Genomic DNA, 22,917 nt, shown 5'->3' with positions numbered 1-22,917 from the left:
GAGGTATCGGAACCCTCCTCAAGAAAGCCATTATTTTGTAAAATTAAGAGCGTCGTTTTTACATAAGAGTAGGGTTTCAACTTTGTATACCTCAATCGTGCCCTTTTTGTATTTTTCATTCTCAAAATTTAAACAGTCAATTCAAATCCCTTAACAATATCTCAATATTTATAAATTGTACTTGGAATCAAATTTTAAATATTTTTTTCAAATGCTTACTATTTTTATTTATTTTTAGATATGTTCATTTTTTAATAGTACAAAATCTTCTAAAAATAATTATTTTGTACTCAACTAAAAAATAAAAAAATTCAAAAAATATAAAATTTAGTCTCCAAAGAGTCGATCCGCTCAATATAATGTACATATTAACATGTGCTTGGAGTCCAATTTTTTTTTTTTTACTATTTTTTAGATAGGTACAAAATTATTATTTTGGAACAAAAAAAAATTGATTTTGTAACTATCTAAAATTTAGTAAACAAATTAAAAATATATATAAAATGTGGTCTCCAAGCATATTTTAATATGGATCATGTTGAGCAATTTGAACCAACTTTTTGAATTTTGAAAACGTAGATATAAAATGTGAAGCACGAAAGACATAAGGCATTTGAACCCTCATATTTATTACATTTGTTTTAACATGACAAATCAAATATGATGATTGGCTGCTCAACTTAATAAGAACAACAAAAGTAAAAAAAAAAAAAATTGAAGTATCATTCAATCAATTTTTTCCTCAAATTTATATTGATGTCAAATGACGTTGAATCATTCATTTCAATTGCTTTAAGTAACTCAAAAGCTATCTCATTTTTATTTAAGCTCACTTATTTATGAATTATTTTTGTCCTCTGCTAACTTTAACCATCTAAGCCAAATAATGATTGCTATAAAATATTGATGAAACTAAATCAAAATGACGTCAAACATTTCATATAAAGTTCTACTTATTTTCAATTTCATGCACTTTAAATGAAAAGGAGGTACCAATGTCAGAAGCAAATTGTCTAACAATAACTCCATAGATGAGATTATACAATAGCATCAACGTGGATAAATAGATGTGGAAATGATGAGCTTTGTCCAGTAAAGAATGTATTTTTTAAATAAATATGGAATAAGTTTTTAACTTCAAATATTCACAAAAAAAAAAATGTCCTATTTTGAATCTGCAAATTTCTAATAGATGAAATCACTAGAACAAAGCTTAATTCTAGAAAAATTGTTAGAAACTAAGGGGATTTTCGATAAATTATGGCCTCTTCAGCAAACATTCCAAAAGGTTTAATGAAAAGCTGTTTCTGTTTCTTTTTTAGAGAAATAAGAAACAAATATTTTTTTCAATGTTCTCAGGAAGGTACATTACATGCAGGCGGTTCTAAATTTTGAGGGTTGAATGGACCTGACAGGCTTACAGTTAATGGTCTAAGTTCCTGTTCCAAAAACCCCCAGTTCCTATGGTATCAGGTTTCAAAACACCTGACGACTAATATATATACATATTATATATAAATAGAATGAATAACACTGAGGAATATATACATATATAATTATATATTGAGTGGTAAGCACATATCAAGTAGTGCTAGGTTGGTAAGTTGTTTTTAGGACAAACAAATCATAGCATATCCAGTCAAATTGGAACTGTAATTACTAATTCGAGTATGGTGCGAGCATATAATATGCAAAGAAGTATGGGATGTTTCGATTGGATCATACAATGTGTTAGTCAGACAGCCAATTGTTATCGAGCAATTGGATCATACAATGTGTTAGTCAGACAGCCAAAGTACAAGAACAATTTCACCTGGAAACTAAAAAAATATCCCAATTTTACACAAGAGGATGAGGCAGGCTTTGGTAATATATATTACGCATTAACACTTGTTATGAATTTAGACCTCTAAATTTTTAAGTTTAAACAATCAGTTTGAATTGTTAAATATAATCATCATATGAAAATATACTTGAATACTATATTATATATTTTTTAAAATAAAATTAGTATTTCCTAAATAGATAGAAAATCACTTGATTAGAAATTTTGAACCATTAAAGTATACTTACAAAATCAAGATATAGATTCATAGCTTAGTACATTTTTATATGGAGATTCTGTTAAACTTACAAAATCAAGATATTGATTCATAGCACGGATCAATCCATAACATGCATATTACCAGTCTGACTCGCATAATCTTACTAGCATATTCAAATTCCAAGGCAAAATTTATAAACACAAACATAAAGAAGGAAATGATATTTGTCAACATTATCACTAGCATAGTAGCACAGCTTCCCTATTGTTGTAAAAAAAAAAAGGTACAAATTTTACTGTACTATCTGCTCTACTATTTTGTAGCTTCAAAATTAGCAAGATAAAAGAATCAACAGACACGTGCTCGTATAAAAGAACTGGAGATTATTAATAAATAAATTAAAGCACAACAAAGGGAAAAAAATTGCTAAATGACCTGAACGTGATATCAGTATATCACCATCATTATTCATTATAGAACCATTATAACAATAAACCGTTATTCTTCACCGACAATTGGTGCAACTAGGGCTCGCAAAAAAATTCGAGGTTCGTGATTCGATTCGGGTTTGATTCGAGTTTAATTCGATTCGAAATGGGTTCGAATTGAAACGAATCAAACCAGGTTCGGTTCGGAATTAATTCAAACCAAACTCAAACCTAGCCTGGTTCGATCGAAATAGGTTCGTGATTTTTTTTTTGTTCGAATCTCATAAAATCACCAGCCATCCATTTACCTGATGAAATTAAAATCTAAGATAGAGAGTCATAATTTAATTTAGCCGACACTCCCTCGCTCTCAAATCTCAATAACCTAGTTCTCTCTCCACCTCTCCCTAACTCACTCTCCCTCTAGCTCTAAAATATAGCCGACGCTCTCGACGACTGACTGTCTCTCCGGCTGTCACTCCTCTCTCCGACCTAGATAACTGTCTCTCCTTTCTCTTCGGTCGTCTCTCATAGTTCATACCAGGAAAGCCGTCTCTGATGTATTTTTTCATGAATAATTTTTCAACTTAAAAACACTTATTTCATAGTTCATACCGGTAAAAGAAAGCAATGTGAATTTTGTCCCGCGAGAAAAAAATAATGTATAAACTACCGGTATAACTAGGGCTGCTAAAAAATAATTTAGTTCGTGATTCGATTCGGGTTCGATTCAAAATGTGTAGTTCGCAATTAATTCGATTAGAAATGGGTTCGATTCAAAACGAATCAAACCAGGTTCAGTTCGAAATTAATTCAAACCAAACTTAAACCTAAGGTAAGTTCGGTTCGGTTCGTTGCCACCCCTAGGTGCAACCATGAAAAGAGGAACCTGAGGGGTCCGAGAAACAAAAAAAAAAAAATATTCCAAGCAAATAAATAAATTATTTCTCAAAAATATTGTCACTGAAAAAGATACATCTTTCAGTAAATATTATATATATTACATGAACGAACTCCAGATTAGACAATGTATTACACGATTTCAAACAGCACATGCCCATTTTTTTTTTAACTTAACAAATTTTCTCTCTTCTCTTTTTTTTGAAATGCCATGATAGAAGCTATTGTATTTAACTATATGCTCAAACGCACGCTTACAGTGTTCATCATACAAATCAGAGAGCATACTCTCACCTAATTTACATCGTTTTTCTCGAAGTACGCAGTTATAGCTTTAAGCTTGCCATTTAGGAAATTCTTTTCGACCTACAAAATTGTCCATGAGGGCAAAGTTTAGTTAGAACTCCCATAAAAAATAATAAACAAGTAAACAAGATAACAATCAATTAATTTAAATTATCCCTAGGGTGCTAACAAAGCACCAGACATTCATTGTCTATTTGGTAAAGTTGCAGCTTAGTAGAGTGTTAATACTGAGTCCGGCTAGTATAACATTAGTGTCATGTGACACCGATTTTCAAAACCTAATGGATTGACTTTAAACAATAAATCCAAACCGCTCAAGCTGACCTACTTCATGAGTGATACGTTTACATGCAAAATTTATAAATTTTCGAATTATTTTAGTATCAAGTCAAGTGGTAAAAAACTAATGAAAAATGAATGCATTAAAATTAACATTAAAAAATTTTACATTTAACCACTTGACTTGATATTGAATAAATTCAAAAAATTATAAATTTTGCATGTAAATGCATCACTTATCAAGTAGATCTGTTTGAGAGGTTTGGTTTAAAGCCTATCCAATAGGAAGTGTCATTTAGGTTGAAATGACACCGATGTCATACTAGCATAACTCATTAATACTGGTATCAGGGTGCCCCGGCTTATTATACAAATGTTATTATTAAAATATCCAAGGGATATAGAGATTCCACTTTGCATGGCACCAAATATATTCCACCTATCGGGATATTGATAAGAAGTTAAAACATAGCATGCCTCAAGTGACCAAGGAGGATCAACAGACAAAGCCACTTCAGCCAATTGGTTCAGGTCAGTATTTCTGGGAAGAAACATGACCACTCTTGAAGCAATTTTCATCCCAAGTTCGAAAAGAAATTGTCTGAGAAAACATAAATAAGGTGCATTTAGTCAGTGTTGCAAATTAAAAGGCAGAAATTCATATATTGGACTCTTTACTTCAATAACCCTTCTTTTGTTTCTTGTTTGCGTTGGCTTCTTTTGTGACAACTTGTATGACTAACAGTATATCTGGTTAGAATATAAAATAGATTGAATTGGCTTATGTGAATCATAATGGCAGTGTTTAATTGATAAAAATTTATACTATTTAGCCTAACTAGCTAGTGAATGCTAAAATATGACTAATTTGTGAGATTAACTTGCGACTACTTTTATCAGGGTTACTTGCTACCAGTAGCTTACTAAAAAATATAAGGAAATAATGACAAACTGAAAAAATAAAAAAATGGATCACCCGTCACGAGGCTTAAGCATGGTCTGGATGTCATATATTTCAGCCTTTACATAATCAGGTCCACCCCAAGGGGGCGACAAGAAAACACTTGTTCCCTGTAATTGGCAACATTTTTACATTTGTAAAATGGAAATACGAAATATTTATTTCTTTCATTAAAAGTAGTAACTTTGTCAAGAAAAGATTAGTATTGCCTTCAAGTGTGGGGCTATCTGAATGGAATCACCTACAACAAAATCTATCAGGCCATCAACCCCGTAAATAGCCGCATTTTTGCATGCATATGCAATCTTTTGTGGATCAATATCTATCGCAATTACATGGTTGCTCCTGAAAATAACAAATTTCAATTATCAGAGTTCAATAGAGACGGATAACAATTCAGTTATAAAATTACCAACTCTGACAAACAGCTACAAAAGCAGCACCACAAAATTTTCTATTAACAGCACTAGACAGAACATGACTGGACTTAACTTTTTCAGATTTCATATCTGTTAACAAAAAACTCAGATTACAATTTGCAAGGGGTAAGAGAGGTAAGGTACTGCTAACCTCTCGTATGCGACCGCATAGAGAGATCAGTACACGACCAAACAGCTATGATAACAACTGATATGTAGCACATACCTCATAGCAAACTGGATGGCATTACCACCAACGCCAGTGAAGCAGTCAACCACTGTACCCATACAACATCGAGACGCGTGATGCTTGGCAATAGCCTCTGGCGTAACAGAGAACCACCCTTCTTCATCCATCTCTATACCACTGTCAAACAGAGAGAACAGCACATACCTCTGGTTCCAATACTTGCTCATACCAGCAGAAAGGGGCCCATCAGTTGCATCTCGTAATATTTGTTCTGAACAAAGGAGATATAAGTAGAATGGTGGTTAGTTGATTTTTTACTTCGCTATATTATATCAGCCAGTACATATTATGTATAACTTAGGTCTGCAGCAGGCTAACAGCCATGTTAAATTGAGGTTGGGTTGAGGTCTTGTCAAGTTTTATTTGAGTTTAATCAGGATCAATTCAGTGTCATATGTAGCTTGTGTTCAGGTGAGTCAGGGTATGGGGTAATTCGGGTAGGGCTGGTTTTAGGTTCCAGATCACAGTCATACTCGAGTCATCAGATTAAAATATAGAGGAATAGGGTAATTTTGGGCCGTCATCTCCAAAAAGCTCTAGCCTGGATACGATTAGAGGCAGGTCCGTTTTGCCATCAACATCTTGCATGAAAATATAGGTGCAGGATGCATCAGTTGGTACATGATTTGGAATTTGTCAATTTTCCCCTTCTTTGCACATTTATTATGAAATGGTTCCAGAAAATGCCAAGACGTATGCAATTTTTGCGAAATAATAGATGTTTGGTTGTAGCTATTTATAGGGCCTTACGTGAACGAGCCTTCCTTACTCTCTTTTTCTTTTTTCTCTTGATAGACTGGGAATGGTTCTCAGTTCCATTGTCAGCGTCAATACACTCATGCAATATTTCATCATATACTTCATCAATTGCCAGTATTGCACTGTAAAACCAAATATTCACAAGAGGTTATTCAATAGAAGGACATTAACGAGTAGAACAAAGGTATTACCTTACGGTAGTTGTATGATGTCAGAATGTACCAGTCTCCAGTCAGGACGTAAATCAAATGAGTTTGGATATGGTGCTTTATATAACTGATCTGGTAAATGCTACAACCTCTTTTTTGAAATAATATTTCAAATTTAAATCCAAATTGTTGATCTTTGTCATGAGAGATTTGTCTCCACAAAATTTTATAATTTTTGGAGTCCATTTATCAAGAGGGAAAAAGTAAACACACTATAATTAATTCTAGTGAACTCAAAGAATTATTAAATTTGAAATATTAATTCTAATGAACTCAAAGAATTAATTCAAGCAAAAATAAACTCTTGATCTTCATCGAAAAGAACTCAAAGAATTATTAAATTTTAGTGAAATACAAATACAAAAGAGAAGTTGTGGTATTTAGTGATACTGCAATCCCTCCTCTTATTATTGAACTAGATAGGCTGTCATACCTATCTTCTATGGATTGTGAAGGTGGAGAAAGCTCACTATTTGATGCTGCCACACAAAAACTATTCTCTGTCCCATAGATAAGAAAAAAAAAATATATATATATATGTTTCTTAGTCCAGCAAGTAATTCCAAGGGTCCGACTGCAAATTTATCAACATCGAAGGAAAAACTGGCATACCAGGCATAACATTCTCATCCAATTTTTCAGGTAAAATATTATAATTTTCCAAGCCAGGGGGAGGATCCCATGTAGACTCCTCTGATTGGATGTTGCAGAAATAATATCTCTGGTAGAAATCATCCCACTGCACATTCCAGTCGCCATACTCGAATTGTGCATTAAAATCATACGTCCCACTGGTAGAATTGTCAGGGTCTTCTAGTTCCCTATAACTTTCACTTCTCGTAATTTCACTTGCATCTTTGCTCTCACCGACTTTAGAGGGTGCGCTCTGAGACTTTGCCATTGTACCTTTCTTCTTTCGACCTTTTACTGTAGAGTTCTTCTGCCAAAAGCAACTACATGTTAAGTTCAGTGCAATATTGATTAATTTGAGCAAGTGATAACTTTTCACTTTTTTTCCTGCAAAACTACAAAGGTTTCTACATAGTTGAAAATAAACCCAACATATATGTGGTCTTCAACTAGCACCTGACCTTCTCAAAACTATTTACATGCACAGGACTATTAAATTGCACTTAATACAAGATTGTATACTTTCCATTGATCACTCTTATCATAAGCAAATTCAAATCTTCATGGTTAATTTTAGTTTTATTTTGAACTTCTCTATTTATTAAGGAGGGCTTCTTTATAATGCCAAAACTGTCAATATTTGATGGAATACAACTTTGATCAGGTTAATCTGTTTTTCTGGTACATGCAAACAACCAAATCCCCAGCATAGGAAATGATTAGTGTCACTTTAAAGTTTAAACATGAAATTTTCGAGTTAAGTTTAGCAAAACCATCCAAAATAGATTGAATTTATTCTAACCTTGGAGGAAATGAAAGAGACCGGCAGACCCAACGCATCCATCTCATTAGCTAATTGTATATCTTCTTTGAAATTTGGAAATGAAAGTGTTAGTTGGTAGAGACAAAAAATAATCATGTTAGTGAAGATGCAGTAAAGATGACTAAACCATAACTAGGAAGAATAAGCATTTAGTCCATCACATTTTCACTAAAAAATATAAGAATTGTCCTTTTTGACTAGACAAAGAGTTACCTTCTTCGGGTGCTGTGATGACTGTACTTGTACTGATCAATCCAGTAATAGCAGAAGGGCTCTGCAACAACACAAAAAGTCAAGGTTAACATTATCGGATATCAGTACCCGTACTTCTCTGGTCCTTGTACCAATGAAACTCTCCCCTTCATTATTTTTTCCACTTTATGTTTAGTATAGCTTGTGATAATGGTCACCCTGAATCCTCACTAGCACGGTTACAAAATCCTGTACATAACTTAAAATAGGGAATTGGTTGAATTTCAAGAAAGAGTAAAAAGGCTGAGCACTTTACCACAGGTTCCTCGTCAAAATGTAAATGGGTCCCTCCAGCATGAGAGCCTCCGTAGAGATTTAAATTATCCCTGTTTAACAAAGCATATCAAAATAGCCTCCAAAAATGCAACCTTGCTAAAATTGGGTATAGGGTTAGATATGCAGGATTTAAACCAATTCCAAGAGACTGACTTATTCCCGTTCTATATGGCTATTAAAGAAGTTCCAAATTTTGCAAAGATTGATAAAAAATTAATAATAGCTTCTACTTGTGCATGCGCAATAAACCAAATGAGCAACGCCCGCTTCGTCCGTACACAATTCCCCGATAAAAGTCATTTAAAGTTTTAAACCCTATATTTCTCTTAAATTTTTTTCTCAAAATAGAGAAAGTTAAAGTAGCAACTTCGCCGACAAATCAAGGGAGAGGAGCAGGAGCACGAGGAGGAGCGGAGAAAACAAAAGAAAACAAAGTTGGAAAGTTGGAAAGTGTAGAGGAGGGAACTACTAACCATAGGTGAACTTCTGTAAGCTTGAAATGGTCGCCGAGTTTTACGATAGCGGCGCCAGTTGTCATTCCCGCCGAGAAACAGTCAGAGGAACAGCGACAACCAAAGAACAGAATATATACAAAAGACGCAGAACAGAACAGAACAGAATAGATACCTCTTTAAAAGAGGAACAGCGACAGCCAAAACCTAGCTCCGCACCGCTTCAAAATCCGCGCTTTATTTTCAAGGGAGGGAGGGAGGTCAGGTGAACCAGCGACTATACCGGTTATACTTCTACCGTTGCAGTCAGAATTTACACCTATTGGGCGAAACGAGTCAAAGTCAAGTAAAGGTTTACTCAAACGAGAAGTAAATTTGAAATAACACATATTAACATTTGAATTAATCGGATTAAGTTATTTTATTTTTCTAAGTGAAATAACTTAATCTATCCGTGAGTCCCACCTCCGGCGGTTAAAATAACACTATATTATAATTTTCTCTTTCTATATGAACTTACTCTACTAAATTTCAATCAAACTCTAATCAAACATAATTATTTTAATTTATCTTAACTCATAATAAGAAATTTAATTCGGATTAACTTTACTTCACAATCAAACATAACCAAAATGGGTAAAGAATTTATTAAGAGCATCTACAATGGTGATTGTTTTTTTGAGCAATTTGGGTTTCACACACAAGAACGGAGTAGATACAAAAGACGCAAAAAACCTTGTTCCGACCGCTTCAATATCCGCACTTTTTTTTTCAAGGTAGGAGGGAGGTGAACCAACGATGGTAAAAACTAAACTAAGGGCGTGCTCCAGAAACCTGTTGCATAGAGGAAAGGGATGGGACAAAAAGGAAGGAACATGAGCTCGTGTTACTCTGTCTACATCCCGAATCGAGGGATGAATTTTAGAGCTTTGTACGTAGAGTTACTTCTGCAACAGTAGCATTTCCCTTCCTCTCCTCTCTGATTTCTTCATTTCTGAAGCGAGTAAACATGGCGAACAGTTCTAGTTTGAGAGCGTCTCCCCTTCCTTCTCTTTAACTAGTTTGAGAGCGTCTCCCCTTCCTTCTCTTTAACGAAGGATTTCTCTCCTTAATTGGAGCACATTCTAAAAGAGGAAGAGTTGAACCGGTTATACGGTTACAGTAAACTATTTAGGAATGGATCAAAAGCGGTACCATGATCGACCCTAAAATGTGTTCCCACTTGATTAGTATGAATCTTACATTTTCTTGTACAAATCTTACTGTTAACTGAATTTGATCTACGCGTTGAATAAACCCCTATTTTAAAGTGGAATGGAATGAACAAGCTCCTTTAATATTCGTGTGGATTCTAATTGAACGGTCCGAATCTAATCAGAAATATTTTGTTACCTTAATAAGTAATATGAATTCGGCACGAAGCCTAGGAAGTTCGGAATTTAGACGAATATGTGCAGTCTGATTTGAGATGAAACGATCTCAAAATAATCTGATCACTGCTCAAATAGTAAGTGGGCATCTATCGTAGTTAGATTCAATCTGATATATAAAAATAAAAGAAATTTAAAATGGAGCCGAACCCAAAATTTGGTGGCATAACATAACATCTGTGCCATTAATTTATCGTATAATGGATCATAATTCAAAAAAAAATATCGGAATTGAAGGCCCAATAAAATAGACAGAATTGCTGGCCTTAAATCTTTTATAGTTGTTATGGGCCGAGGAACTTTCTTAAGACATTTATTACTATAGATAAAAGGAAACTAGGGAAGGTGGAAGGTGCTTTGATGATTTACCGGGCCAAGCCAATTGAGTAAACTAGGGGTTTAGGAGTGCGTATCCTCTGAGATATCTCATATTTTGCGTGACTGACGTGGCCGGTGCCTATTTGGGATAGCGCAGGGGCCAGTATTATTTGAGATTTGAGATTCGAGATTCGTGCAGAATGTATTTGAACGGTTGAGCTCTCTACTCAGAGTTCTCTACGGTTTCCACTAAGCTTCCGACCAAGCTCAATATGCAACAAATTTGCTATTCATCTCTCCGTCAAGTCAGCTTGCGACTTCTCTCTAAACCCCTCTACTTCCCTCAAGTCTGACCGTTTGTGTTGATTCTCTCTCTCAAGCGCATAGGCATAGCGCGGTTTCTTGGTATCTATCTCTTCCTTAGTTTTTCTCTCTCAAGCGTACCTCTCTTCTCTTCCCATTCTTCTTCCTCTCCTTCTCTTATCTCCATCGACCTTCTCCTCCTCCGCTGACTTCCTTCCACCCTTGAACACCTTTTTCCTTCCCTTCTCCTTCTCTGCTCATCTCCCTACCTTCAAGGCAATCATCCATAAGGTAATGAATTGATTTTTATCTATAACTACCTTTAAAATTAGCAAAGTTGCTTCCATAATTTCAGTTAATAATTCAACAAATAAGGTAGTGGGGGCACACTGGGGTTTAATTGAAGTTAAATTGGTTGTAATTGAGCCTCTTTTAGGTTTATAATAAAAAGGTTGTCATACCACCAATTGATTAAATAAACAATTTATAATTATCATTTCTGCAAGTTGTGGAAAAATGAACAACAAGATTGGGAAAATTCTAATATTATTTCTAAGCTATTTTCAGTGGTATGTTATTCAACTAATAATTGTGATACATAGCAGTTGTGGTTTTCTTAGAATCCTGTTACATAATAATTATCTTCTTCTCTTAAGTAGGTTAATTAAAGTTTGAAGTGGTGCAGATTGCTCAACTGATGGTAAATTCAACCTAAATTAGGATATTTGGATGCATATGTTAGATAATTTACAAATCAGTTTGATAATTTTGTTTTCATTACTTATTTGGGGAAGGGACAACATGGTATTGATCAGGCAAATACCAGACTGAATTTTGCGGTTGTCCTTAAGCTTTTCTTCGTATCACATCATGTTCTCTTTCGTAGTTTGACTGGTTTGAGTTTTCAGGTAGTTTCAGATAGTAATGGCTGCCCTCTTAAGTCTCAGTCTATAGTCAGGTTAATTACAACTATACCAATTCCTGATCGATTGAAATTTGGATGAAGTCCAGTTCAGTCAAACAAACTAATTTTGTTCAAAAAGAATAAAAATTAGAGGAGGAGGATTTAATTTTTATAGTTCACGCAATGCCTCGACTTAAAAATTAGATTGGATGAAGTCGAGTACTTCTGATCTAATTTTTATTCTTTTTGTAATTAAGTTTTTTCAAGCAATTTTGAGGAATTAGGAATCTTTGTGCATCTTGTTTAACCTTTGCCAAGCTTCGTCTGGGAACATTTATGTAAACCTAGTACGCACAGCAATGTTATGACTAATCGATCATCTGACAATAGAAACTTCTTAATTTTGAAAATTGAAACATAATCATGCTGCCATTGCATGCCGATGACTTTTGCGGCGAAATGACCCAATTTCACAATTTTAAATGTATTGAATTTGAAGCAACAATGGAAGTACACGAGATACATTAAATATTATAGAAGTCTCACTTGCTGGACAACTTGTTTCCATGAAAAATGGTACAGTGAGGATTTCAGCATCCAATGTTAGCAGAGGTACCTGTAGCAATCTTGTCCTATGATTTTTGCCATAGTTTAAAATCAGAATGCTTGTACCAGCTCTTCTTTCGTGCATAAAGTGAGAAAAACTTCTCTGCATCTCTGTCAAGCCAAGTCTGAGAATAATGAAATTTATCTGTTATAGGGCCAGGGCCTTCCAATGAATCTCTATAAACAAGACCAAGTAAAATAATTTTATAACTGGAGAATTTTTTTTCAAGTTTCGACCATTTACACAATTTGCAGTTTAGCATCAGAGACCTGGGAGTTTAAATGTGGTGTGGTGCACACTCCAGCTCAAAACTGAGCTTCTTTTCCAAGCTGTATCAGAGGAACTTTTGCTCTGAAGTTTTTGTTTCCCGTAAGTGTCAATCCCCTCCCAAAATGACTGTCTTCTTTTGTATACTGACTAAGTGACTAGTGTGTAATCAGGTTTATTGATGGATTTGTTTTGGTTTTATAGGATTGTCACATTACACAACTGAAGACGAATTGAAAAAAAAATTTTTGCAATTTGGAAAAATTAAAGAAGGTATTTATGGTTATTTATCTGGTCTTGTACTTTAGTTTTCATTTTTAGAATTAATTTTCTAACTGTTTTGTTGCTTCTCTTGCTCAGTGAGGCTTGCTAGAGATGAGAAAACACAAAGGCTGAAAGGATTTGGTTTTGTCAGGTTTGAATCTGACACAGCAGCAGAAAAGGCAATCAAGGGCATGGATAAAAGAGTACTAAATTTGATAAAATATTCTTGATAGATATATTGTGTGAAATTTTGATCTTGCAAGACTTTAAAATCAGTTCAACTTTATTTGTATAAATCCTTGATTCTAGGCATGGTAATGTTTGACTAATATTATATGGTGGAACCAATTTATGTAAAGTTTATCTGCTAGCTCTTACAACAACAATTTGGAACTTACCTTGTCCCAATTTGACACCTACTAATTCACCAAGTTGTTGCTCCATCGAGTGCAAATCCTTAATTCTGATTTACTCCAGCTTTATGATATATTATCAATCGCAAACAATGGTGTTAGTTTGAGACTCCTATTTTTATTTCTTTCTTGCAGATAATTCAAGGTAGGTTAATATTTGTGGAAATGGTGAAGTCAAAACTTGAGTAAGACATGGCTCACTAGTCTTTATTTATTTGTTTATTTATGTCTCCTGCCATCTATATATTCACCATTAACTCCTTGAAATGTGGTATGTTGTGGCTTGAACTGTGCTGTCCCTGTACTGTGCCCTCAATATGTTACCAGTACTGTGCTGGCTCTTTACTGTGCCCTCATTTCCACAAAAAAAAAAAATGAAGTATGGTTGGTCTAATATTCTGAAATAACTTGAGATTCTTGGACAATGAATTAACTTGAAAATCTTGTTAATCCCCAGAAATAACTTCTAAATATAAATTCTGACATTTTTATTTTGATCAAACATCTAAAAATTTGCAATAATCCATATTTTATTTTATGGAATATTACTAGATAACCAATTTGTATTAGTAACAAGTAACAACATATCTGGAAGCTTTTTCTATTTTTAGAAACTTCTTTGACTTTTGTGGAATGTTCTCAAAAAAATTTAGTTAATCCATTGTCAATGGATCCCAATCTATTTTATTTAGGACTAATGTAAAATGATATATAGTTGCAACACCATTTTTTATTGAAATGTTGTTTCATGGTTTCTCCTTTGAAATGTTGATTACATGGGCTTTCGCATCCAGTAAATACTTCAAAAGTTATTCATTTGTTTTTTATTGCTCAGGTGATTATGACATGTTGGTAGCAGAAGATAAAGAGTTCGGGATCTGCCAAAGATCGGCGAACTAAAATATATTCGGACGGGTCAATCTAAGTAATTTTGTTACGGAAGCTTTTGCAATTTCTGGCTTGACTAAATATTGATCTCCTGTTTCTTTTTCTTCAGTCCACGGTTTTATTCGAACTTGTACAATGTACAATCTTGTTTGTTGCTGTGTTGATTGAGAATAAGATTTTATTCCTCACATCAGACATCACTATGCTCTTTTTACTAGCTTTTGATTTTATGCCTTTTGTGCTTTAAATAAATAAAGGCGACAAATCAAGAAAACAAACAAATGTTATGCACTCGGAAGTTAAGCACTGGACTTGACTCTTTCGGTTTTCAGATGCGCAATTCCTCATCTTGGGCGTAGTTCCCTTCTGAGACAGCATACCGGGTAAGATGAGAATCATCCCCAGCATAAAATTCAAAATATTTTTAGATGAGTCCGCCCCTGTGCGGTAGTGACACAAGTTCTAGAGAAGAACAAAGGTTCAAACCATACATGTTGAGAAACATAATGCGTGAGTGTATCATGAATGGATAGAACCTACAGGTTATTATAAAAAAAAATAGCGGTGAAGCCGTGAAGCAACTAATTTTATGCTACAATTTCAGTCCATAAATGTGTGTGTGGCTGGTCACTCTGTGTAGCTGATCGACAACAATTTTAGTGTTTTATTTTAGCTGATCGGCCATAGTGGGTTCGTCCAAAGCAGCCTAGTGTAGGGGTGAGTAAATCGCTCATAACTCGTGAGCCGCTCATAACTCGCTCATTAAAAGCTCATCTAAACTCGCTCATTTATCCGCTCATTTAAACTCGCTCATTAACAACTCGCTCATTTACTTAATGAGCGAGCATGAGCATGACCCAACTCGCTCATAACTCGCTCATTAAGCATTTGCCACATCTAATCCTTGCCACATTTAATCTTATGTAATTCTGTGTAACATCAACCTTGCCTCATTAAGATTGATAGATAGTAAGTATAGTTTCATATTTGATCCTGTGTAATATAGTGAGCACAATGTAACATTTAATCGTGTGTAATATACTAATATTCATAGTTTCATATTCATTTTTTTTTGTAAATCGGCAGAACCAAAACCTCTGCCTAAATCCCAAAACAAGTAATAGTCATAACAACTATCTCATTTAAATGAATTATGACAATTTGTTGGATTTTGTTATGATGACTTTTAACAAATTTTGTTATGCGTGGGCACACTATATAATTTTGTTATGAGTCATAACTCGTGAGCCGCTCATAACTCGCTCATTAAAAGCTCGCTCATTTACAACTCGCTCATTTATCCGCTCATTTAAACTCGCTCATTAACAACTCGCTCATTTACTTAATGAGCGAGCATGAGCATACCCTAACTCGCTCATGCTCGCTCATTAATCACCCCTAGCCTAGTGTCTTTAATACGTTTTATTTTGCTGTGACGAGTTATTGATCATTGCATGTCGTTTTGTTGTTGTGACTGGTTATAAAAACTATTATCAAGTCTAATCGTCTTAGTAGATTTATTACGAGTCACGCTTGATCTGTCATATAAAGGCCAACAAAAGTTCAGAGGCAGAACTAGAATATTTAAGTTGGAGATATTAAAATGTAAAATGTATAATTAATGTGCAAAATTCAAATTTAAACATAAGTTTCTATAATTATTAAGTAAAATTATAACCAATGAGATATCACACATTGAACATTTTATGAAGAATGCTGAACTATATAAAAACTTTAAAAAAAAAAAAAATCAATTTTAATTACATTATATATTTTTTTAATTATGGACATGGCAAACTAACCCCCTTACGTGATGATAGATAAATTCCTGAAAAACTTTTGGTTTGAGACAAGAAAGTCCTAAGTGCAAACCAACGAACACATTCAACCGAGTACAGACAAGAAATTCAAAATAAATTTTATTTTAGATTTTCTTTTGTATCATTTTATTTTTCTTCTTCTCTTTCTTAATGCAATACAATTTTTTAGTTAATACATAAAATTAGTATGGAATTGGCCCGAAATTTTATTAATAAGAAAATAATTGAATAAATATCGATAATGGAGAAGGAAATTGCGTTTTTTTTTATATCTAAGAAGAACGTGATTGTTTATAACATTCTCTGGACGTTATAAACTATCACGGTCTGCTTAACAAAATCTAATTATAAACTAACCAAACCGCGAAAAAAAAATCCTGGCCTTCATAGACTATCACAGCCAGAGGACTTCATAGTCTATCACGGCCAGAGGGCACAAAATCGAACTGTTCCCTTTGACCGTAATAGACTATGAAGTCCTCTGGCCGCAATGGAATATAAAATCCAGATTTTTTTTTCCGCAGTTTAGTTAAGAGAGTAATTAGATTTTCGCTAAGCTGATTATCACGTTTTTTCTAGATGTTGAAAATATACAAATTTTTCTCCATTATTGATATTTATTTAATTATTTTTCTATTAATAAAAATTTCGGTGGAATTGTCTGCTTCGAGATTTTTTCTAATAAACAGCACACCACGTTGGCTGCGTTGACTACTTGACTGACACTGATGTTACATCTCTCAGACCGGGAAAGCAAAACCTGATGGTCTGTTTAGAGAACGCTCGACTGTCGACCCAGTCCGGAGCAATACCATGATTGACCATTTTGTCTCGTTCCCAGTTGCAATGTACCAAGTTCGGGGTTCATGTTAGTTGTTGGGTAGAGAGAGAGAGAGAGAGACATAGAGAGAGTCTATGAGTGGACTTTGTTCGGATTGAGGTGCGACCCGGCGGGAATATAATTGGAGTGATTCTATGCGTCTCTACGGTACTATGCATAGTACAGATTAGTCCGTAATAAAAATTAATATTTTTGTTTTTAAAAATTTAACCGTTCAAATGACTCCTCTGTGAATATGTACATGCACACTGAATTTTATATTTTTGAAAAACTTTTTATTATTTTTTAAGATAAATATAAAATCACTTGATCTGAAAATTCTGAATCATCCAAAAATAGTAAAAATATTTTAAAAAAATAAAATCCGGTCAGCAAATACATATTCATATGGGAACCATGTTGTACGGTTTGAATCGCCTGTTAAAATAAAAAAAAATAAAAATATTGATCTATATGGAGCAGTGTTGTAAAAAACGGTTTTAACGGCCGTTTAATCAGCTGTTTAATCGTTAAAGGTGGCCAAACCGTTACGGATACACTTAACAGATGCCTGTTTGCGGATGAAAACGATTAATCGACCGTTTTACCATTTAATCGGTCTTTTATTCCCGTTTATTTCAATTTATTCTAATGAATATTTATTTTTCACATTGACTTTTTTTGTGTGATAATGTGTAATAATAAGTTTTATAAATCATCTATTGTAGTTTTATCTATGCGCTTAGACATACATTTAATATTTTTTTATATATGTTTTTCTTCTTACTTAGTTTAAAGTTGATTAATTCTTCTGTTATTTATATATCATATATTATTCTTACTAATTACTGATGTATTTTTTTCAAATAGTACGACATATTCATTTATGAAACTAAGTTGTTATCATAAACTAAATTTAGTTATTTTTATGTTTGAATGTTTCATTTCTTTTAAATAATATGTTATTAGTATTAGAAAAAGTTTAATTTTGAATTTATTTTTTCATTAAATAAATGTGTTACTTACGCATGTAAAGTGCTTATGCATTAAGAAAAAATAAATCTAATGTCATGTTATAATGGTAGAATTAAGTTAAATTAAGTTTATTTGATAAGTTCAATGAGTTAAATAAATTATTTTTAATATATTATGATATATTGATATATAGGGACTGTCTAATTTGCTGCTGGCAGCACTTCGACGAGGTGCTTACGGGATCATATTAGCGTATTTGATGTTCAAACAACAAATCCAAATCGTTAGATGTTCAATCTACATTAAAATCTACTTGGAGACCAAATTTTATATTTTTTGAAATTTTTCTACTATTTATTAAGCTGGTTTGAAAACTGTTGTTTTTATTAAATTTCTGAAGCATTGAAAACATCGATTTTCAAACCAGCATAATAAATAGTAAAAATAAATAAAAAATGTAAAATTTGGTCTCCAAGCAGATTTTAATATAGATTGAACATCTAACGGTTTGAATTTGTTGTTTGAACATAAAATACTAAAATATGACCCCGTAAGCACCTCGGTCAAAGTGCTTCCGGTAGCAAATTTGTCAGACTCTTGATATATATATAAATTTAATAAAAATGGTAAATTATCCACATAATTTCGATTAATCGGTCGTATACCGATTAATCGCTTGACGGTATCCCGTCCGTCCGACGACCATATATCGTTATTTACAACACTGGTATGGAGGGTATCCCATAAGATATTTCAATCCTGGATGGCTATCAGAAGGAATCATAATTTTGAGATACCCTCAGGGGCAGACCCAGGTTGTTCCAGAGAGGGGCAACTGCTCCTCCCTGGATTTTAAAATTTAATAGAAAAAACGGGTCTGATTCCCTTCCCCCCCCCCCCCCCCCCCTCTGAAAATGAACTTGCCTCCCTCTGAAACCATTGTTGCCAGTGGAAGATAATTGAAGAAATAAAGAAGAAAGTTAGAAGAAAACTTGCTATTTTTTTGGAACCATTTCATATGTAACTTTTCATATTTAATTTCTCTGAAAAAAGAAAAGTTGATTAACTTCCCTCAAAAATATTTTATAACTTTCCATTTCATACATAACTTTCATGAAAATAAAAGCAATTTTTCTTTTCCTTCAATATCTATCGAGAAATTAAATATGAAAGATTATATATCAGACCAAACGAATGGATTTGCAGACCATTTTGTAGTACATAGTTATTGTATTATTAGAGCTGTTAAGGAAATTTCAATTTGAGATTTACATGACACAATAACTGAAGCAACTCGTCTTTAGTTAAATGATTTTGATTAAAATGTTTTTTATATAGTACCGAATAGCTAATAGGTTTGAACTCAAATTCTGCCTCTCTAGTAGAAATCCTGCATCCGCCCTGCATACCCTATGTCAGTAGATGCCATAATGAAGGAAACAGGTGGGGCTACATAGGCACAACTTTTCCTTTGTTTTTACTTTTTAGGATAGCAAATTCAGTAAGGTCATGTTTGGTTGTGGAGTAAAGTTAAACCGGATTAAATTTCTTACTCCGAGCTAAATCGGAGTAAGTTAATCATGTTTGGTGGAGTAAGCTAAACCACCTCTCTAGGTGGTGTAAGTTACTCCTGTTTAGCTCAAATCTTACTCCATCTTAAACCGCCTATGTTACTTCTCGTTTGGCTCCTTAAGCGTGGAGTAAGGGGTTTACTCCACCTCTTACTCCACAACCAAACATGGCCTAAGGTTAGAAGATCAATTTTATGTAAAACTGATGAATTGATGTAACCAAACATTTACTGGTATGAATAGAAAGCCTACGGACATGTTTGAAAGTTTGCATTATTTATTTGTTTTGGTTTATTCTACTTAAATATTTTCTATATCTGTATCGCAATTAGTTGTCTTACTGATTGGACTTCAGAGAAAGAATTTTACTGATCGGAAATTAAAACCAGTAAGCAGTTCAGAGAAAAACAATAAAATAGGATTAAAAAACCAATTGCCATCGTCCTCGAGCCTGGGAAGGGATGCATTGCACGTGAGTTGAGAGTTGTTTTGGGCTCTGCGTCAGATTTTGCTCTGCACGGAGACCCAACTGTCTCTTTCTTTATCCTCTCACAAAGAAAAAATAAATAAAATAATATGCAGCTTGCCAGATTACTTTATTGTTAATTAAATGAAGAATTTTATGTATGTTCCTGAATTTTTTTTAAATTTATTGCTCTTTTAAATTACATAATATCATATGGGATGTGGGTTAATGTAAATTTAACTCGTATTAATATTTTGATTTTCAAAATTCAAACAGCTGATTTGAACCGTTCAACATAATCATTATTTTAAAATGTACTTGGTGATCAAATTCTATATATTTTTTTAGCCTTTTATTTTCTTAGATAACAAAAAAAATTTTGAAAATTTTGAATCATAAAAAATAATGATTTTATACTAATGTAAAGAAATGGAAAAAAAATTCAAAAAATGTAAAATTTGGTCTGAACGCACAATTTAATACAGGATCACGCTGAGTGATTCAGATCGAGTGTTTGGACCTTAAATTGCAAAATATAGATGCAAATTAAAACAGGAGCTTTAATTTCCAATGTATATATTAACCCTTCTAAATTTTAAGAACTCACAATTTTAAACTCATTTTAAATTTATATAATATCTATTTTATTTTATTCTAGAAAAAAAAAAAAATTTATACAAGATAAATATTATTTCTTCAAACTCGTCGATTTTGCACTGCAGGGAGACTCAACTTATCTCTTTGTTTAAGCATCTCACGAAGAAAAAAACAAAGAAAATAATCTGTATTCTGTAGCCTGCCAGATAACTGTATTGTTAATTAAACAGTGCATCAGTTTAATAAAATTTGGTAAAAGATTAAAGATGTTTGGAGCGCGCGGTGACCGTTGGAGAAGGTGGGCACACAACTGCACATGCCACACGGCGCACAAACGACAGCACACGTGTGACACCGCCTGACACGAGCCTCGTTCTTCTCTTTCCACGCTTTAATCGAGCCGAAGCTGTCCGAGCCCTGACCCATCAATGGCGAGCATTCAATGTTGCACCGACTGAACGCTGAACACGGGTAGATACAAATTGCCAAGTGCAGTGTTACGCGGCGTTTTGTGCCGCGTATGCGTATAGCGGATCAGTTTTCATGACCAATACCCAATGTTTTACTGGATCCAGATTATCAAACGATGTTTTTTTCAGAGTGAGGCATATAATATGCATATTTAGGGTAAATATTTGAACAGAGCAATTTTGCTTCATTCAGCTCACAGACAATAGAATTAAAACAACGATGCATATGCTTTTTGCGCTGCATGAAGCTAAAAGTACTCTGTTAAAACCTTTACCCCCATATTTACGGACGGATCGATCCTCATGGATTTATCATTTATATCATTATTTTTGAAGTTCGTGGATTCGAACTGTTAAATATAATTTCTGTATAAAAATGTATGTCCTCTAGCATCGTCTGATTTTCCGAAAATAACCACTTTTGACATAAATACGTTACTTTTGATTTGAAATAATATTAATAAAATTAAATGTGTGCATTGTTGTGTAAAATGTGAACCTTCAATATTAATTGCTTATGTTAAGTTGCCCAAAAGGCCGCATTTGATCATTTCCAATATTTTAGGGTGGTTTTAATAATTTCAGTTACATCAAAAAAATTGGAAGATGGTAATAGTACTCGCACTAAAAAATTGTGTACAATTTGATCATATTGTATACGGATTTTAGTAAAAAACCATGTGTATAAATGTTGGAGGACATTTTTGGAAGTTTTGGAGTGTATTTTTGGACGGGCGCTCTATCAATTCTACACCGTATAATCTGTGTGTGATGAAAGAAATACAATTTTTTTGACGACATCGATCCATGCCTTCGTGTTATAATGCATCTCTCTCATTCACTATTTTTTTTAAGTCATTTCTGAAGCATCTCTTTGTTGTAAGTTGTACATGACCGTTGTATGTCAAATAAATCTAAACTATAGGATGAGAGATAAGACAAGATAGGCAATATCTTCATCGAAAAGATGATTTTTGACGATAAAATTTCAAACAGCCATAAAACAGTGCTCGAGTATCCGATTTCAACGTACAATAGCTTTTCGAAAAGCTCATGAGGAGATCTACAACTTTCACCACTATCGTTGTGACTCCAGTTTTCCGCCCAAAGAAAAAAGGAAGAGGCTCAAAACTCGAGTTGAAGTTTTAGATTAAGTTTTTTATTTCTAATTTTTATTTTTATTTTGTCTTTTATCATTTTTTTTTCTTAGGTATTGTTCAGGTAAATGTATGAAGTTTTAGATTTAGGGTTTTTTTGGTTACAGTTTCATGCTTTTGTTCATGTAATATGTGTCGTATTTATGTAAGGTTTATAGTTTTTTGAAATTGAGTGTAGTGTTTTTGGTATTTAGATCTATATATAGTTCAATTTGAATTCAGATCTAGGATTTCATTTTGATTTTTTTGTAATTATACACGATTTACTTTGAAAAAGTATAGGAGTAAGGTTTTTATATACGATTTACTTTAATAACTGTGTATGATGTGTTTTGACGAAAAAATCAGGAAAAAATATATATGAATCATACACGGGCTTCTTTCTTTTTTTTTATCAAAAACGCATAAAATTAGTATTTTTTTACACTGTTCCAAAGCCGTGTAAAATTTAGCGACTTATTGGACTGAAGTAAACACGGTTAAAAAATCATCTACAAGTCTATTTTTAGACCATGGTAAAAAAACGTTTTTTGTACTACAGATAGTTTTATTATAAAATGTTCAACAATTGACGAATTAGCTTTCAACTGCACTAATTTTAAACAGCACAAGTAAAATAATACAGAATATATCTATAATTTTAATGTTTATTTAATTT

General features: G+C 33.4%; 2 protein-coding genes across 7 annotated transcripts; one reads left to right on the top strand and one right to left on the bottom strand.

Annotated features, from left to right (window-relative positions):
• Positions 1-3,398: 3,398 nt before the first annotated feature.
• LOC144551023 (uncharacterized) lies at positions 3,399-9,777 on the bottom strand. 4 transcript variants are annotated; one of them, XM_078298809.1, is made up of 14 exons: positions 9,704-9,777; positions 9,011-9,124; positions 8,518-8,587; positions 8,223-8,283; positions 7,989-8,053; positions 7,169-7,496; positions 6,990-7,056; positions 6,339-6,469; positions 5,565-5,799; positions 5,129-5,264; positions 4,935-5,029; positions 4,436-4,559; positions 3,677-3,739; positions 3,399-3,558 (listed from the first exon to the last, which is right to left on the bottom strand). In XM_078298809.1, exons 2-14 carry the CDS (start codon positions 9,073-9,075, stop codon positions 3,547-3,549), a joined length of 1,452 nt encoding a protein of 483 aa, XP_078154935.1. In that variant the 5' UTR covers positions 9,076-9,124; positions 9,704-9,777; the 3' UTR covers positions 3,399-3,546. The 4 variants fall into 4 exon arrangements, with proteins under 4 accessions (XP_078154935.1, XP_078154933.1, XP_078154936.1 ...); XM_078298807.1 differs by lacking the exon at positions 9,704-9,777 and having other exon boundaries at positions 9,011-9,161; XM_078298810.1 differs by lacking the exon at positions 9,704-9,777 and having other exon boundaries at positions 7,989-8,050; positions 9,011-9,161.
• A 1,171-nt stretch (positions 9,778-10,948) lies between these two features.
• On the top strand, positions 10,949-14,580 carry LOC144551022 (organelle RRM domain-containing protein 6, chloroplastic-like). Of its 3 annotated transcripts, XM_078298806.1 has the most exons (7): positions 10,949-11,331; positions 11,700-11,740; positions 12,806-12,920; positions 13,023-13,091; positions 13,179-13,285; positions 13,631-13,680; positions 14,331-14,580. In XM_078298806.1, exons 3-7 carry the CDS (start codon positions 12,833-12,835, stop codon positions 14,332-14,334), a joined length of 318 nt encoding a protein of 105 aa, XP_078154932.1. In that variant the 5' UTR covers positions 10,949-11,331; positions 11,700-11,740; positions 12,806-12,832; the 3' UTR covers positions 14,335-14,580. The 3 variants fall into 3 exon arrangements, with proteins under 3 accessions (XP_078154932.1, XP_078154930.1, XP_078154931.1); XM_078298804.1 differs by lacking the exon at positions 11,700-11,740 and having other exon boundaries at positions 10,950-11,331; XM_078298805.1 differs by lacking the exons at positions 10,949-11,331; positions 11,700-11,740 and adding an exon at positions 11,919-12,556.
• Positions 14,581-22,917: the final 8,337 nt, after the last annotated feature.

This window comes from Carex rostrata, chromosome 3 (genome assembly GCF_964058835.1).
Source record: "Carex rostrata chromosome 3, lpCarRost1.2, whole genome shotgun sequence".
NCBI lineage: Eukaryota > Viridiplantae > Streptophyta > Magnoliopsida > Poales > Cyperaceae > Carex > Carex rostrata.
This window is presented reverse-complemented; position numbering and strand designations above follow the sequence as displayed.

What these genes read in the sequence shown, in the direction of transcription:
- LOC144551023 (XM_078298809.1), bottom strand. Translation starts at nt 9,075, where the DNA reads ATGACAACTGGCGCCGCTATCGTAAAACTCGGCGACCATTTCAAGCTT. An exon ending in TCTCTTTCATTTCCTCCAAG is followed by an intron (nt 7,497 to 7,988) that starts GTTAGAATAAAT and finishes TGCTTTTGGCAG; the next exon opens with AAGAACTCTACAGTAAAAGG. An exon ending in ATGCTTAAGCCTCGTGACGG is followed by an intron (nt 4,560 to 4,934) that starts GTGATCCATTTT and finishes ATGTTTTCTCAG; the next exon opens with ACAATTTCTTTTCGAACTTG.
- LOC144551022 (XM_078298806.1), top strand. Translation starts at nt 12,833, where the DNA reads ATGTGGTGTGGTGCACACTCCAGCTCAAAACTGAGCTTCTTTTCCAAG. An exon ending in CTCTGAAGTTTTTGTTTCCC is followed by an intron (nt 12,921 to 13,022) that starts GTAAGTGTCAAT and finishes TTGGTTTTATAG; the next exon opens with GATTGTCACATTACACAACT. An exon ending in ATTTGGAAAAATTAAAGAAG is followed by an intron (nt 13,092 to 13,178) that starts GTATTTATGGTT and finishes TCTCTTGCTCAG; the next exon opens with TGAGGCTTGCTAGAGATGAG.